The sequence below is a fragment of the Vollenhovia emeryi genome, unplaced genomic scaffold (assembly GCF_000949405.1).
Source record: "Vollenhovia emeryi isolate VEMERY1.0 unplaced genomic scaffold, V.emery_V1.0 DF939169.1, whole genome shotgun sequence".
NCBI classification, from domain to species: Eukaryota; Metazoa; Arthropoda; class Insecta; order Hymenoptera; family Formicidae; genus Vollenhovia; species Vollenhovia emeryi.
Genome location: NW_011967197.1, coordinates 1,006,147 through 1,018,271, shown reverse-complemented (window position 1 = coordinate 1,018,271; position 12,125 = coordinate 1,006,147). Strand labels below are relative to the sequence as shown.

The following is a 12,125-nucleotide window of genomic DNA, read 5'->3' as shown; positions in this document are numbered from 1 at the left end:
TACGTTATGTCGAAAAGAGTACGTACTTTGTTACAATATTATAATTTTATTTATTGTATATTTACAAATATTAAATTAACAATACGACGTTACATTTAATATTTACGATTATCAATCTTATGCGGTTGATAAAATTCATTTTCAACGCATACATGGTGTATTCCTTAACAGTGCAGGTGTTACAGAAGTGTTACTTTATAGAGTTTTGTAGCAACTGCGCAAAACGATTCGTAACAAAGAGGGAAACGTCTATGAATCTATCGACGCAATTATTAATACATGTCTCTGTACGGCCGTCCAATTTACTGCCTGGCTTATCGACGCATTTGTCCCAACAAAAGTCGTTGAACTCGTGAATCTAAGCAAATTGGAAAAACTCGTGAAACTTCTGCGCAAATTGACATGAGACAGTGTCTTTCCGCTCAGATGCGCAAGAATGTGCACAATGTTGAAACAATTTGAGAAAGCAGTTGAAATGCTATTCAAAAATAAAATGAAAATAAAAAGGTTATCCGTGCATCTCGGAGATCCTTCACCTGTGCGTTAAACTGCGCCTTTTGCTTCTCGACCATCAAAAGCTCCGTTAACTCGGGATCGAGCCCCTTACCGTCTTTGTCGGAAAAGGAGCCGGTGTCAAACAGATCCGACATGTTACGAATTGGTTGAAAGATTTCGTCGCGTCCGAAAATGCAGGACAGGCCTCCCTCGAGCCTCGCACGTGGCGCTTACTTGCGAAAGTGTGAATGAATAGAGGAGCCTCTGACGCCCTGAGAATACGCTATGCGCATGTGTGCCGTATTATGACTAGAACTATATAAAACCAGAGAGAGAAATCAACGGCACGTGCTTACGAGAGCCAATGAGGATTTAGCCTTACGTCAGTTGTTGGATCGTGGAAACGAGCCTGCATATGTCCGCGACGCAGGAACCGTGCGTTCTTTTAGGCATCGGATACAGCAGTTTTTGCAGTAATTCATTCTTTTAGCCCGACTGCGCAGTCGACTGCACCGCAGATTTCCGTCAGCCGGCAAATCCGATGCGCAGCGGTTGCCAAATCCGATGCCTAAAAGAACGCACCCGAACTGTCTCGCCTCTCAGGTTGGCAGCTCCGCTTAATTGTCGAGTCACCCGACCTAACCTGAACAGTTTCTTTCCACCTTTCCTCCGTCGTGTCCTTTGCATGATCTCTTTAATTCGTTTCTTTTTGCAATGTATAAACATTAGCAGTCGTAAGAAGTAACTTGTACAGACGCGCGTAGATCGTAATTCCACATAACGCGTGGAAGCGAATGGAATTTGATAGTGGGTAAGCAGGCGCGCGTAAAAAGAAAAATGCGTGTTCTCTGCAAAGAGGTGTTGCGTGCAACGAAGGGAGGAGGCCCCCTGGCCCGCCTCTTCGGGTCGAGAATCGAGTGTAACGCGATTGCGTTCGTACGGCATTTTCACGCTGGATTCGTTGTATTTTAGAAACCGGTTGCGTTAATCGGCGTACTGGTAGGTCGTTAGATTTACGAAGGTTCGGTTACCGCGTGGCGCGATCGACCCCGCGCGTTATCCGTTAAACGTGATTCTCGAGCGTGTGCTTGTCCACTGAGACGAGGGGTCGAGTATACGATAAAGGTTTAGTTAGCATCGTCGCAGAACTCCAGCTAGTAACAGCCACAATCTCTCAATGTTGTTCCTGTCTAGACTTGGAGTTGATATAATGCGACGAAATTGTTCCTCTTTCTCATCAACATAAATACGATAAACAGCTCGCTCGTACAGTATACTCTCATGGATACGTAATAGGCCCCAGACTGCTAACACTAATGCAAATGTCCAATTTTCATTGCCACTTGTGCTTTCAAACTGATTGGACTTTGGCCTCATTGGTGGAAGTGGTGTGGCCATACAACGCGCTTAGTACATGTTAATCCACGGATTGTTTTGTATGGACCCTGGATTTCACTTTTACTGGATATTCTTTGTTATCGTTAGCTATATTTACTGTTAATTTGCATACGACGCAACGATTACTGTCTGTACAATACACATATACGATAAGAAGTCAGTACCGATAGGCTTTGTCTGATGAACGAGTAGTATGACAGAGAATCGCACGGGATACATGTACTCTGCTGTTATTTACGCAATTGTATTCTGTCGGCCAAAGCATCCGAACCTCTTGTTTATATTTTTATAGTACTTTAACTAACACACACACGCATACAAAACGTGAGGGAAATTAACGTAGAACAGACAGTTATGGAAATGATGGCTTCGGAAGATACTGCAAGTAATCAAGAGCTGAGCATCGCGGAGGATTGCGGAACGGACTCTGCCATGCAGTGCGAGAATCAAACTTGGCAGGCGTCGTGCGCAAAGAAGATAAAATTAGAGCACGACGCCAGATCGACCAGCACTGACAATAGCCACGATATCACGGACGAAGAAATGACGTTCGATAGTAAAGATATTTTGCACAACGGCTTGTGCCGGGATGATCCGGAGCAGAATGACGAGTTGCGGCAATTCGATGTGCTGGACGATCTAGATCGCCATCCGGAACAGAATGAGGCTTCCGACGACGACTCTGATACAGAAGAGAGTATGGACTCTGATGTGCCAGATGAAGAGATTGAGGCGATGCTGGAAGAAGGTACTTTATAGTGTTTTCGCGAATCCAAAAGCTTTCATGCCAATGGTAATTATAATCGCAATGAAAACAGTGTAAGGAAGTTTCGCTTTTATTCTTGTAAAAAGACTTGTATATTTTACATGTCGATACAAGAATATATTTATCTGCATGTTGCTTTTAATTATACAAATCGTCTCGCGCAGAATATTCTATTGTATTTAATCACATTTTTCTACTAAAAAAAAACTGTACAGATACTACAATTCAATTAACTATAACACTAGTCAACGCTGTTTTTGTTACAAACCTTTTGTGACAAAAAATATTGACCGGTGTAATGATTGACTGTATATTCTTAAGACTAAATATTTTCTGCGGCAAATAAGAGTCTGAGGTTATTTGGTTTTTCATCCTTTAATGTAACAGAGATGTTACATTTTTATTTTAGTAAAGTTTTGTGTATCAGGTTTACCAGAGGAATTTAAAGGAAAGAGAAAAGATAAAAAGGATTGCTTGCCCTACGAGGAAAAGGAGAAACTTGTTTTGGATGGTATATTAATATAAAGTATAATGATATAGGACTGTGCGATTATCTTGTTGATGTTACTGATGATTGTTGTTCTTTTAGAAATTGGACATAATCATTTTGATGTTCTGCCCGAAGGATGGGTACAAGTAACGCATAACAGTGGAATGCCACTGTACCTTCATAAGCAGAGTAGAGTATGTACACTAGCAAAGCCATATTTTCTTGGTCCAGGAAGTGTTAGGAAGCACGAAGTTCCTGTAAGCGCCATTCCTTGCCTCCAATACAAAAGAGCATTAACGGAAGAGGAAGAAGAACGAAAGAGGGAAATGGAACGCGCACCAAACTCTGAGGCTTGCAGTCTTCCCAGCGCAAAGATTGAAACTATACAAGAGAATCGTGCAACGCATTCGTTAGATAGCGAGCAATTAAGAAATTATTGCCAGTCCTTGTTCCGTTTCAAATCTATTAAAGTGATGAGATTCCAGTAAGTATCAAAAATTAAAATAACTGCGTCGTCGGGAAATTGATTTTAATTTGTATTAATCGACTCTTCTGTTTCAGATCTTGGTCAGCGCGTCGGAAATTTACGAAAATTAAAAAACATCGTAAACAGCTCGAGCGTCCAACTTTACCGGATGGCACAAAATTGATAACTTTTCCAGTCAGTAGTTCTAGTGTAGGTGGCAGCTGGAATATCGCCGATGATAATGGCCAGAGACCTGCGAAACACTGGATAATGAATCCATCGGGCAAAAGTTATGTTTGCATTCTTCACGAATATGTGCAACACGCATTAAAGAAACAGCCAACGTATAAATTTAAGGAATTAGGTAATCATATTATTCGATATATTATTTAATAATGCACAAAACGTCATATATGTTCGGTATTCATTGTTGCGTCAAATTGATTTCCATTACTAAAATGAAATTAATGCGTTTAATTATAGAAAACGCAGCGACGCCGTATTCTGCAGTGGTTTGTATCAATGATATGGAATACGGAAGTGGATTCGGCAGCAGTAAAAAACAAGCAAAGGCTAACGCAGCCCGGAAAACTCTGGAAATTTTGATTCCTCAAATGAAAGATAAAATTTCCGGTGAGAATGGCGGGGATAGTGGATCGAACAATGATAGTCGCACGATAAAAGCATCTAGAGGAAATTCCGATGCTGATCTTTCGTTCTTTGACGAAATAGGCATCACGGATCCACGTGTTGCAGAATTTTGTGCAAAAACTACGGAACCTTCTCCACATGCTATTTTAATAACTTGTCTTCAGAGAAATTATGGTTTAGGAGATATGCACATTAATTATTCGGTAAATACGTTGAAACATCAACGAAACGAATTTACAATGAAAGTTGGAAAGCATCAAGCTACTGTTGTACGTATAAATCGTTTTCTACTTATAGAATTGTAAATTTTAAATGGTGAGAAATTAATCTCAATTAAATAATTGTAGATTTGTCGTAATAAGAAGGACGGCAAACAACGAGCAGCACAAGAAATATTAAAGCTTATACATCCACATATAAAGTGCTGGGGTTCCTTGCTGCGTCTTTATGGTTCACGAAGTGTCAAATCTTTTAAGGAAAAGAAACAATTGGAACAAGAGATAACCCTTTTGCAGGGTAAAGCCGCCGTTAATCAGCCAAATCATGCTATTTTAGGTAAACTTAGGCAGGAGTTGCGAAAATTGGCCGAACAACGCGAAGCAATACAACCTATTGGTAAGTTTGTACCACCAGATTTACCAACAGGATCTGCAGCAAATCTTAATAATGTAGATTTATAATAATCGATAAAAAATATTTGACAAATAAGTCACAAATATCCATTAAAAAAGCCACATAAATAGTCGATAAGAATATTCTATCTAGATCATTTATAAATATATTGCTTAATTATTGAAGAAAAGTATTCTTAATAAATAATATTGGACAAATGTAATGCCTTAAGAACCTGCTCGTAAACTATTACGATTTTTATATAAGTATTTTTACACTGTATTATAAAACATAAAATACCATCGACTGTTTTTAAGTTGACAAAACATTTCTTAAATTGCCTCAATCAAAATTGATTTTAAGTATATCAGTAACACTGAATGTTAAAATTTTTTTTTTTCCCATTGTGGAATCTTAATCTGAAATCGTCTAAGCTATTCTTTAATCTTTCCTCTCAAGTCATTCTAATACATGTGAAAAGTAAAAATTATTACATTTGATCTTTCATTGGTTTTTCTCATACGAACATATTGCATATAGCAATGATAGCGTAGCTAAATGTGACAAACGAGTAAGTAGCACAAGAAAAAAAATTCTAATTTACAAGGGAACAGAATAGAGAAGTTTTATTGTATCATAAATCAAATTGTAACATATAAATGGACACGATTATATTCAAGAATACATTTAACAAGTGTTAACGATGACGCCTAATATGCTACAATATTGATGGGCATTTATGTTCTGTTCCTTGTAAAAATGACCTCAATGTTCGATTTTCCATCGTAACAAGTGTCAAATTATTTTTATGAAATTTACGTTAAGTATTGTACTTTATGTACAGATAATATAATAATTTGTTCATTCGTAATATAAACGTAAATATTATTGATGTACATTGTAAAAAAGAATTAGCCTAAAACAGGATGTAATCATGATGTAAACACGGATGCAAACTTAATAAAATCGTTGTAGATTATGTTTCCATTATTTTATTGACAACCAGCTGAACGTTAAAAGATTAAAACATCTAGCACTTATGTGAATCAGATTTTCTCCAACTAAAATTTTATTTTATGAGCAAATTATTATTACTAACAATAAGTTGTATGTAATACATTTTTCCTGAAAGATACTATTTATTTCTTTACAATCCACTAGGTTTTTAATACTACTTACAATATATCATGGACAACGTTGTAATTCTTGTGTCACATTCATATTATGTCTTTTTATCGCTGGTTTTACATCTAAGATTATTTCAAAATCATACATGATGTGCTACATTAAATGTAGTGAAAGGGATAAACCTATCTGCATATTCATATATTTGTTGTATAAAGATATTCAACAGTTCTAAATTATCGCATTGGTCAATGAAAATTTATATAGCCATGGAAGCAACAAATACGCAAATGCCTTATTTATTCCAAGATCCATACTTTTATTCTCCAAAAACTTGAATTCGTTGCTGCCTTGGCTATCTCACTAGTATAAAAATCTAAAATGTATATACTAATAACTCTTTCCTCTTGCTGTATGTAGGATCAAGATAAAATTATTAATATAAATTCAATTTACATTTAAAAGATATACTCACAAAACATTTTGGAAAATATACTATCTGATATAAACTGGATAAAACATTGATATGTTATTCCATTATATTATGAAATATTTCCAACGAAACTAGAACAGCTTTTTCTCTTTTAAATACATCGAATATTGATTTAACCTCTCGGATTTTACAAAATTAATTAAAAGTATTTAATTTACTGAGCACATGAGACTATAATCTCACCATAGCTGAATCATACTCGCTACGTTTTGTTCATTACAATTCGTACTCTAATTCATTCTATACTTGAAGTTGTCTCTTGTATTGCTACTGGAAAAAGTTTACTTTAAATCGCTCAAGATTTGATAAGTAATACTGAAATAGGCACTACACATAACACAGTTATTTTGCATTTATGAACAGCTAATTTTAATACATAACATATATCGCAACGAATCCTCTGTAATGGAAATTTTTTTAGCATTCGCAAATTTGTATAATTTTCTTCTTGTTATATGTCATTGCAGAGAAAACTTTTTTTATTACTTATTAACTTTAATTTAGATACTCTTATAAAATAGTAACATATCCACTTTGCTAGTTTTTTAGATATTTGGATATATGCGTAGGTACAGACAACTTTTTAATTACATCGTCATATATCTATATATCCGAGAAAGATAAATATAATATTTCTGTACGAACATATTGCACATTGAAATAAATATACAGCTAAATTAACGTGTGTTTTATGAGTATATTTACAATTACAATTACAACATGGAAAGAAAAATACTCTCATTCATTTTTACATTAACACATGGCACAGAAATATATCAGATATATTTATGTCACATTGTGAGATATATTAGATTCAGTATCGTATCCGCAAATAATTGTAAATGAGATAAAAGAATTATGAATATAGATATGTTATTGCTTACATCGATGTAAAAAAGATAAACAAGAAATTCGAATGTTATGTGTTTTACTAATTATATCATAAATGCATTTTGATACAATACTATAAAACAATAATAAACATAGAAAGAAGTAAAATATAAAAACCTACTGCAATTTCCTCAACATGGAATTTACTCTAAAAATTACACAGTAAAATAGATTTATTTATTTATAGAATAATCGATAAAATAAAGAAAAATATCGAAAGATAAAATATAAATCTCTTTGAAAGCTTAGCAAACAATAATCGGATACTTTGGTATCTGCGTGTGTATATATAAATATATATATAGAAAGAATGAGACCTGTTTCACATTAGACACAATTAGAACCTCATCAATGCACGATTAAAACTATATGCACCTAATAGTTTTTAAAAAAATGAATGTTCTTTTCTAATTGTATTACTGTCTTTTTCTTACATGCATTACGAATATCCTACATGCCTATCAGTTTCAACATCTAAAGGGGAGTAGATGGAAAAAATGAGAAAATTTACGTGATGTGTACTGATGCAGCTAAATACACATTCTCCTTTTTTTACATCCATACAAGTATATACATGCACACAAGTCTCTTCCTTCATATTATAGGTTTATACAAATCTAGTGTTTCCTATTCAGTCATTGCATGCACATCTATCTACTATGAACCAGGTCTCAATAATATCAACTATCCTTGTTACAGGAATTGTTATCTACGTTAAAATTGTCTATGTAAAATCGTTTGTATATCGAGCAGTCAGAGAACGTGGTTGTGTAAATAAAAAGTCTAGTCCTAAGCGACATCGTCCTTGGTTGTCGTCCACGACAGGTCCTAATCACTTAAAATTATCCAACGCATTTTTAAAAAAGCATTATATAGACGTATCACAGGTACTGCTACCAGATAGGGCCATCTTTGAAAGACTAGAAAGACTTCGTCTGGGACTGCTGCCTCCAAGAAAGCTGCTGCTGGACTCGGAGAATATTTTTCGGAAGCTATAAAATTAACGCACTTTAGACACATGTCACGAAGATGTGAAAAGCATAAACGTACAATTTACGAATTCCAGATTCAGAGGATTTTTTCCACGGTGCATCATCCGGTTCATAAGGAAGCGGTCCCTGCACAGGTGCATCCTTGTCATCCTCAGGACTGAAATCACACAGAAGTGACATAAATATATTTTATGTAGCGTAGAGTACTAATGTTTATTACTCAATGACATACATTTCAGGTTTTGGTCGGTACAATTCTAATTCGTCCTCGAGATCCGAGACTCTTGCCTTCAATTCATTTCGCTCGTGCAAGATTTCTTTTAGCTCGGCGGTGGTAAATCTTGGTCTATCAGGATCGTCTAGGTCATAAATTGCTTTGTTCGTCAAATCAGGACAGCCCTGCAGTTTACTCAGATCCTCATTTTCTTTCCTAGCCATTCCAAGCCGTCCTCGAAGATTTATAAGTTCCCGATTCTGATCTTGCAGCTGAGCCAAAAAGTCGGCCCTTTCTTCTACTAAACCGCGGGCTTGCATTTGCGCTTGTCGTTGTTTACGTTTTAATTCCCGCCCCAGTACGGTAAGCGTCTCCACTTGCGCACTCAACTATACAACACATAATTTTTTTTCAATATCTAATAATATCAAAGCACTTTACTCGAAATAGAATCTGAAAATATCTTATATCTATTATGAAAATCGCCGAATATATACATATAAGTAACAATTTACATTTTCAATCTCTGCAGTTTTTTGCGACAACTCTCGGTCTCTGGCACGAATCTGATCTCGTTGTTTATCTATCATGGACCTCAAATGTTGCAGAACTGCTACATCAACCTCCTGACTAGCCGTGATAGCTAAAAATTAATGCAAATTGTTATTTCGTCAATTTATTAATTTGCACATTGTTCTGTCAAACGTATATTTGTCAGTGACGGACGCTGTCGACTCAGTTATTAAATCCTTTTAATGGGGAATTGATTTTCGACTAATCCACTGCTTTAAGCATATGCTTACGCGCCTATGCTAAGTGGATTTGTCCGGACAGGTCCTTATACGTTTAACAAAGCTTTCGAATGAATATTGGATTAGTAACAGGTTGGTAATTGGTGTTAGTACTTGTTTGTTTACTGCTGTACTGACTGTCGCTACGTGATTCTTGCAGAGTTTCGGCTAATCGTCTGTTTTCCTCTTGCAGTCTAGTAACCATGGCTACTAAGTCGCGAGATTCCTGCCTCCAGTGTTCCTCGATTTGTTCCAGTTCCTGAAAGAATCAAATCGGGCATGTGACTACGCTGTGAATTGTGGCGTGGAATTAGAAATTGCGTGACGGCGTAGGAGCCCAAACCTTTTCGAATCGTTGTCTATCCTCAGCCTTGCCAATCTTGTCGCTCTCGAGCTGAGAGATCTTGGCGCTCAGCTCCTGCACCATGGTATTCTCGCGCTCGTTCTTGGTGGCGAGATTCTCGAGCAGCTCCAGAGCGTTTATCACCTTTGGCATCAGCTTGGTGACCGACTCCACCCCGAAGAGGTCTATGAGCTTCTCGCATTCCTTCCCTATCTCCGACGCGATGTCGTACACGTCCACCACCGACACGTCAGACGCGACAGAATATTCTTCCATTTTGCAACTTGCGTTACCTCTCAGACAAAAAGGCATGAATACAACTTTTTTTGCCGCAGCACGCTCTACGCGTAGATCTGCTCAACGCTACGAGAAGGTGGTCTCATAGAGACGTTTCGCCCTTGAGGATCCTCGCCTCTCTACGGAGATTCGGAGATCCGAGCGTTTCTACACACCTGTGCGATCTCCGGCAGGGAATACCGTCTACATACAGAGGACAGAAATTACGTATAATCACAGCCAAGTTACATGGAGCATCCTCGTGCACGCCGATGCCGCGGGTATCTCGAGGGGGGAGGGAAAAAAAAAAGAGGCCTCCTCCTGCGGTGCGTACGTGCCTGGCGGGTTCGCGATAAATAAATCGCGTGACTTAGGTGTGGCGTTAATTGTGAAAACGACAGAAGCCCGCGATCACGCGTCGATGGACATTTACATCGCGCACTCGTCGTCCCCCGATTCGCGTGCCAGCCCGGGTAGTGCAGCGGGTCCCGGTGATGTCATAAGCAGTTTCCATCAAAACGTCATGTTTAAATTCCGGTCGCACACACGGAGAAGTCACGGCGGAGCAGATGATTGAGATTAGTCACGGTGTAACGTGCGCGCGTGTGTGTGCGTGCGCGATTCATCGCGAGCCCGACAGGGGCGCCGCGAGTGGGTACCGCCTTCTCTCGGAGCATCGCGAAACACGTTGGGGAGAGATGCTTTTTCCCCGTCGACGACGTTCTCGTTAAATTCGCGGCTGTTTATCGCGCAACGTCGCGAAACAGGAACTAATGACCCTGAAACTTCGGAAAAGATGACATTTCTTTTAACGCGAGCGCGCGAGCGAGCGTTAATGATGGCGAGAGAAGCCGACCTTTTTATTTTGATAGCGAATGCTCGTCCGCTTTGCTATTAATATGGAAGAACGATCATTCGATAATCGCGTGACACTTTAGAGGGCGACTTGTAAAAAGTCGACGTTTAAAAAATCTTTTATGATCTTTGTATTCTTTCGGAATCGTTTACGAATCAACTCTCCCGTCTCTGTTTTCAGACGAAAATCGATATCTTTAACTCAAGACAAGAGCTTAGGTCCGGTTTCACCGACGTTGTTTAACTTTAAGCTTAGCTTAATTCGTTCGTTGTCTCTTTCCACCTGTTACCTTAGGAATTAAGCTGAGCTTAAGCTTAGGCGACAAGTTGGTGAAGCCAGGCCTTAAACTCTTCCTATATTTCTCACTGGGTTTATGAATTAGCGTAATCTCTGTTCGAAATAAACTCTCAAAGAATTGCCTTCCGCTGCGAATTCTTCTTAAACTCTTAAGACTGTCTCTTAACAGAAATGGGAAACGTTTCATAACTCGGGGAAAAGAATTCCTTTTGGATTCTCTGTGTTCTGAAGTTTTACGAGGTGGTAACCATAGAAGTCGATATTGTTGGATCGTTACAGAAGCAGACGGATAATTGTGCGAGTGGCGAGCTCGCGAGATCATCCGCCAAAGAAAAGTGGTGGTTAATCATGAACGAACGAGAGGACATCGCAATTTCGATCATTCGAATGGAGAGGCTTTTGGCGATCGTGACAAACAAGATAGAGAAATCGGTAATTTAACGTGGCAAATATTGTCACGTCGCCTAAGTAAATACATCATCTCGTTCTCCCAAGAGATTAGTTTGTTTTTCGTTTGGAAAAGTATTTTACCAAGATATTTCAAAGTCAGTGGCTGTGTTCTGCAGAATTGTTAGCGCTTAATAAGCGCTTTATGCTGATTGGATAGATCTAGAAGAATAGCTCTATTTCAGCACAGATCTGAAAGTATAAGTCCCAGTCTACAATAGAGATTTAAGCCCTAAGCCTTAGTCCCAGTCTACAATAGAGATTTAAACCCTAAGCCTTAGTCCCAGTCTACAATAGATGATTTAAGCCCTAAGCTTTAAGAAATTGGCCAATCACGGTCAGGTATGAGTAGAATGCGCGACTGTGATTAGTCAATTTCTTAAGGCTTAGGGCTTAAATCTCTATTGTAGACTGGGACTTAAGAAATTGACTAATCACAGTCGTGTATTCTACTCGTACTTGACCGTGATTGGCCAATTTCTTAAAGCTTAGGGCTTAAATCATCTATTGTAGACTGGGACT

The 12,125-nt window shown here is 38.1% G+C and overlaps 4 protein-coding genes across 9 annotated transcripts in view; 2 read left to right on the top strand and 2 right to left on the bottom strand.

Annotated features, from left to right (window-relative positions):
• Positions 1-28: 28 nt before the first annotated feature.
• LOC105564035 (mitochondrial import inner membrane translocase subunit Tim8-like) lies at positions 29-741 on the bottom strand. Its single transcript, XM_012016116.1, has 2 exons — positions 537-741; positions 29-358 (listed from the first exon to the last, which is right to left on the bottom strand). Exons 1-2 carry the CDS (start codon positions 648-650, stop codon positions 191-193), a joined length of 282 nt encoding a protein of 93 aa, XP_011871506.1. The 5' UTR covers positions 651-741; the 3' UTR covers positions 29-190.
• Positions 742-1,112: 371 nt separating this feature from the next.
• LOC105564034 (microprocessor complex subunit DGCR8) lies at positions 1,113-5,859 on the top strand. 2 transcript variants are annotated; one of them, XM_012016115.1, is made up of 7 exons: positions 1,113-1,306; positions 2,186-2,641; positions 3,087-3,170; positions 3,249-3,633; positions 3,711-3,979; positions 4,099-4,535; positions 4,614-5,859. In XM_012016115.1, exons 2-7 carry the CDS (start codon positions 2,248-2,250, stop codon positions 4,944-4,946), a joined length of 1,902 nt encoding a protein of 633 aa, XP_011871505.1. In that variant the 5' UTR covers positions 1,113-1,306; positions 2,186-2,247; the 3' UTR covers positions 4,947-5,859. The 2 variants fall into 2 exon arrangements, with proteins under 2 accessions (XP_011871505.1, XP_011871504.1); XM_012016114.1 differs by lacking the exon at positions 1,113-1,306 and having other exon boundaries at positions 1,621-2,641.
• Positions 5,860-7,173: 1,314 nt separating this feature from the next.
• LOC105564029 (RILP-like protein homolog) lies at positions 7,174-10,598 on the bottom strand. 4 transcript variants are annotated; one of them, XM_012016106.1, is made up of 7 exons: positions 10,342-10,598; positions 9,728-10,207; positions 9,499-9,643; positions 9,109-9,236; positions 8,612-8,982; positions 8,438-8,536; positions 7,174-8,379 (listed from the first exon to the last, which is right to left on the bottom strand). In XM_012016106.1, the coding sequence occupies exons 2-7, from the start codon at positions 10,037-10,039 to the stop codon at positions 8,256-8,258; spliced, it is 1,179 nt and encodes a 392-aa protein (XP_011871496.1). In that variant the 5' UTR covers positions 10,040-10,207; positions 10,342-10,598; the 3' UTR covers positions 7,174-8,255. The 4 variants fall into 4 exon arrangements, with proteins under 4 accessions (XP_011871496.1, XP_011871497.1, XP_011871495.1 ...); XM_012016107.1 differs by having other exon boundaries at positions 10,437-10,598; XM_012016105.1 differs by having other exon boundaries at positions 9,728-10,598.
• A 110-nt stretch (positions 10,599-10,708) lies between these two features.
• Positions 10,709-12,125, top strand: part of LOC105564030 — a 5,599-nt gene continuing 4,182 nt past the window's right edge. The window contains exons 1-2 of one of the 2 annotated variants that reach the window (XM_012016110.1): positions 10,709-11,077; positions 11,436-11,588. In XM_012016110.1, coding sequence (XP_011871500.1) covers positions 11,505-11,588 — 84 coding nt within the window. In that variant the 5' untranslated portion in view covers positions 10,709-11,077; positions 11,436-11,504. Of the gene's footprint in view, positions 11,589-12,125 lie in introns of both variants that reach the window. The other variant, XM_012016109.1, reaches the window with a different exon arrangement.